At 45.1% G+C, this 4,126-nt stretch overlaps 1 protein-coding gene across 1 annotated transcript; it reads right to left on the bottom strand.

Moving 5' to 3' along the window:
* Window positions 1-605: 605 nt before the first annotated feature.
* Window positions 606-3,815, bottom strand: FAM50A (family with sequence similarity 50 member A). The gene has a single exon (XM_070411130.1). It carries the CDS (start codon window positions 3,639-3,641, stop codon window positions 2,622-2,624), a length of 1,020 nt encoding a protein of 339 aa, XP_070267231.1. The 5' UTR covers window positions 3,642-3,815; the 3' UTR covers window positions 606-2,621.
* Window positions 3,816-4,126: the final 311 nt, after the last annotated feature.

The raw sequence follows: 4,126 nt of genomic DNA, 5'->3' as shown, positions 1-4,126 counted from the left end.
AAGAATCAACCAATGAATGCATCCATAAGTAGAATAACAAATCTCTCTCTCCCCCCCCCCTTCACCCACCCTTCCTTCCTTCCTTCCTTCCTTCCTTCCTTCCTTCCTTCCTTCCTCTCTTTCTCTAAAAAAAAAAAAAAAAAAAAAAAAAATCAGCCTCACTTTCCTGGCTCAGTGGTTGAACATTGATCTATGAACCAGGAGGTCAAGGTTTGATTCCTGGTTAGAGCACATGCCCAGGTTTGATCCCCAGTGTGGGGCATGCCGGAGGCAGCCAATGAATGACTCTCATCATTGTTGTTTCTCTCTCTCTCTCTCTCTCTCTCTCTCTCTCTCTCTCTCTCCCTTCCTCTCTGAAATCAATAAAAAATACATACTTAAAAAAATAAATCAATAAATGAAGTTATATTTTCTACTGGAGGAAAATCAGTTGCTTCTCTACATAATGAAATTCATTTCCAGTGCTATAGACTGGAATAATCTGCATTGCTCTTAAACAAGAATCATCTGCATTGCTATTAGTGTTCTACAAATTAACTCTTCCTACAAAGTTGCAGAATAAAAAAGTAAAATTTAAAGAACACACAATGACTCATGTACAAATATAAAATATCAAAGAGTTTATTCAACTCATTAATGCAGTAACTAATAAAATTTTATAACTAGATCAAAAGAAAAAGCAAATTACCACACATATGCAATCAAATAAGGAACGCTGAAATGAATTATAAATTGATAAGAACTGGGTTACAGTATCCACAGGTCAATAATCAATTACATGCATCCTCAAAATTGACATTTCTGTGGACAAGAACAATTCATATAACTCATAGTTTTCTACAACTTACAGAGTTGTAAAATAGCTCAAAGACAATGAAAAACACAGTTCTCATAGAATTGGATAACCTGGAAAGATGTGCTAGCCAACCTGTTTTTTCCACTGAAGTTACTCAGTAGTCTTTTAGTTCATTTGTCTTTCAGTTTTCCCATACTTTGGTCTAGTCAATAAAAGGTGCATACCCCTTTAGAATCAGGTAAGTCCCTCAGCGTCTGCTACACAATGCCTGATAGCACACTGAAAGAATATTCAGTTATCCTTTTTGCCTATTTCTAAGTTTGGGGTAATTTTTCTTGACGTTCAGAATCTTACATATAGAAGTTGTTCTGGAGCATTTGAGATCTTGCTTCCCAGCATGTCCTATTTGGCTCAAACTTTCATAAGATTTAGAGAAAAAAAATAAGTTGCTCAATAAATGTTTGAGGGGTTGATACTTGTAAATTCTGTAGTCCACATTTAGCTGTACCAACTCTGAGATGTCTCTGGAAAATCATACTGAAGGAGTATGATGTCTGTGACATGAATATAGTATTTATAGAAATAGAGCTTTTTATAAACTTGTTCCCTTGCATTCTGTTAGCCCCGAGATGCCTGAAAATGAAGCCACCTTCGCAATAACTGCTGGAGGAATTGGGGATGCCAAGGAGTAGGTGGTGAATTGATGCAAATTGCTTCTTAGTGCTTATTAGGAGATGAAGAAATAGAAAAGCAGTCTCACATTTCAGATCTGATGTAAGAATTTTGTTTTTTCAACATGTTATTAAAGGAAAGTTGGCAAGAGATTTAACTCATATTTATCTAAAAATGTAAAAAGTTCTTGATTTATAACTTTACATTATATGTCAATTCATGAATATATATGAATGAATAAACCTATCAAAATAGTTGGGGCTTGCCGAAACCGACTTGGCTCAGTGGATGGAGCGTCGGCCTGCGGACTGAAAGGTCCCAGGTTCGATTCCGGTCAAGGGCATGTACCTGGGTTGTGGGCACATCCCCAGTAGGAGATGTGCAGGAGGCAGCTGATCGATGTTTCTCTCTCATCGATGTTTCTAACTCTCTATCTCTCTCTCCCTTCCTCTCTGTAAAAAATCAATAAAATATATTTAAAAAATAAAATAAAATCTCCAGCACCATACCCCAGCCTGATCCCCAGCCCAGTAGGGACACTTGTGGGAGGCAGTCAATCGATGTTTCTCTCTCCCTCTCTTTTTCCTCCACTTCCCTTCCACTCTAAAACTAATAGAAAAATATCCTCTGGTGAAGATTAAAAAAATAATAACTAGTTGGGGAAGGGGAACCTGATTCTCTCACTTTAGCTTTTTTTTTTAATTGTGTAATTCCATTTATGTGAAACTTCCAGAATAGGCAAATCCATACAGACAGAAAGTACACTAGTGTGTGCCAGGGCCTGTGGGGAGAGACTGCTAAGGGTAAGGGGTCTCCTTTTGGGGTGTTGGAAATATTCTGGAACTAGAGGTGATGGTTGCACAACATTGTCGATGTACTAAATCCTCTTGAATTGTACACTTGCAAATGGCCAAAATGGTGAACTTTTGTTATGTGAATTTTATCTAAAAATTAAATAATAAAACACAGTGGTCTGATTCTAACATGTACATTTCTTTATCACAAAAGAAAAAAAGCAGTAAATGACAGCGTCAGGGGCAGGGAATGATCAGTCATGTCACGAGGGGGGAAGCTGGACATCTGGAATCCTGGAGATACGGGGAGTGGGGAGACTGGAGGGAACTGGGGGAGCAAGCCTGCTCCACCTCTGCATTCACCGGATCGTGTACTTGTCCCACTTCTTCTCGGGGTCGTAGGGTTCCCAGCGGCTGGCGGGGAAGATGTGCTTGTTCTTCTCGTACCAGCTCCTCAGCACCACTTTGCCCGCATGTGACTCGTCCTTCTCCACAGTGGCGTCACTGAGCAGCCGCACATCATCATGAACGTCGAAATTAAAGAGTGGGCCACTCTTCCCTCGTGCCTTGGTGACGATGAAATCGTAGAAGCTGTGGTGGTGGGGTATGATTAGGTCCTCCTTGATGTACATGAGCTGCTCCACCCCCGCTGACCTGAGCTCGCTGAAGTCCTTGCGCAGGATCTCGAGCGCCTTCTGCAGGAACTGCTGCATGGTGTTGCCTTTTTTCATCTTGACTGTCCGGCGGTGCCCGGAGCCATCCCAGTAACTGAAGGTGATTTCAATCTCCTCACTCTTGATCTTCTCCTGCTTGGCTTCCCACTCTTGCCGCAGCTCTTCCCGGAGCCGATTCTCCTCCTCCTCGCGGTCGCGATCAGGCAAAAAGCTTGTGTCCACATCGGGGTTCTTCCCCAATTTCCTCTTCTTGGTGGCGATCTCTTCCCTTTCCAGCTCCTCCTCATCCAGGGCCACCTCCTCCAGCTCCTCGCTCACCTCCTCCTCTTCACCCACCGTGAAGGACAGGCAGGAGATCTTCCGCTTGGCCTCCTTTTTGCGCTCCTTCTCGCGCAGCTTCTCCAGCTTCAGCTGCAGCTCCTTGGACTGCTCCTTCTTGGCCAGCTGCTTCTCCCGTTCCTTCACCAGCGCCTCCTGCTTGGCCTTCATGTCATTCAGGGTCACCAGCCCCACGGTGCTGGACTTGAGCTCCGCCTCCACGGCGTCGTAGTGCGCAGAGAACTTCTTGTCAATGTTGGATTTCATTATGTTCTCCTCGGCGATCCGCTGCTTCATCTGCTCCATTTGCTCGCGCTGCTTCTCTCGCTTCTTCATCAGGTGCATGGCGCGGCCCGCCTCGCTCGCGGCGCCCTTGTACTGAGCCATGGCGACAACGGAGACGGAAGCAGCAGCGGAGACGGAGGCGGTAGCGACAACGGAGGCGGCAGAGGCAACGGCGGCGGCAGAGGCAGCGGAGGCGGTAGCGGCAACGGCGGCGGCGGGGCCCCGGCGACAGCAGAGACCACAGTCCGGTAGAGTAAATGGCTGTGGCGACCGCGGCGTACGTGCCGTCAGCTGACGTCGGCGCCGTGACGTCGACTACTAGGGGACACGCAGGCGCGAGCGCCCCGCCCCGCCCCTCTCACGTTAGCTTTTTAAAGGGAACCACTACGGAAGGGAAGTCCCGGAGCTCAGAAATGTCCGCCCTCCATCAGGTTCCTTCCAAAGGAGGGAGACATTTGCGAAAGAAAAGTTTACAGGACACACACAAAACGCTTTTTGTTAACTTGGAGTATCAAACAGCACATTCAGCTTTACAGCAACAAAAAAGAAACATTAAACTAAGCTAGATTTTAAATCATTTGACATTT

Source organism: Myotis yumanensis, unplaced genomic scaffold (genome assembly GCF_028538775.1).
Source record: "Myotis yumanensis isolate MYYU_CA2020_CCGP unplaced genomic scaffold, mMyoYum1.0.hap1 SCAF_3, whole genome shotgun sequence".
Classification (NCBI taxonomy): domain Eukaryota; kingdom Metazoa; phylum Chordata; class Mammalia; order Chiroptera; family Vespertilionidae; genus Myotis; species Myotis yumanensis.
Note: the sequence above shows the minus strand (reverse complement) of the source record. Positions and strands in the feature narration are given on the sequence as shown.

Coding starts and splice junctions, on each gene's coding strand:
- FAM50A (XM_070411130.1), bottom strand. CDS start 3,641: ATGGCTCAGTACAAGGGCGCCGCGAGCGAGGCGGGCCGCGCCATGCAC.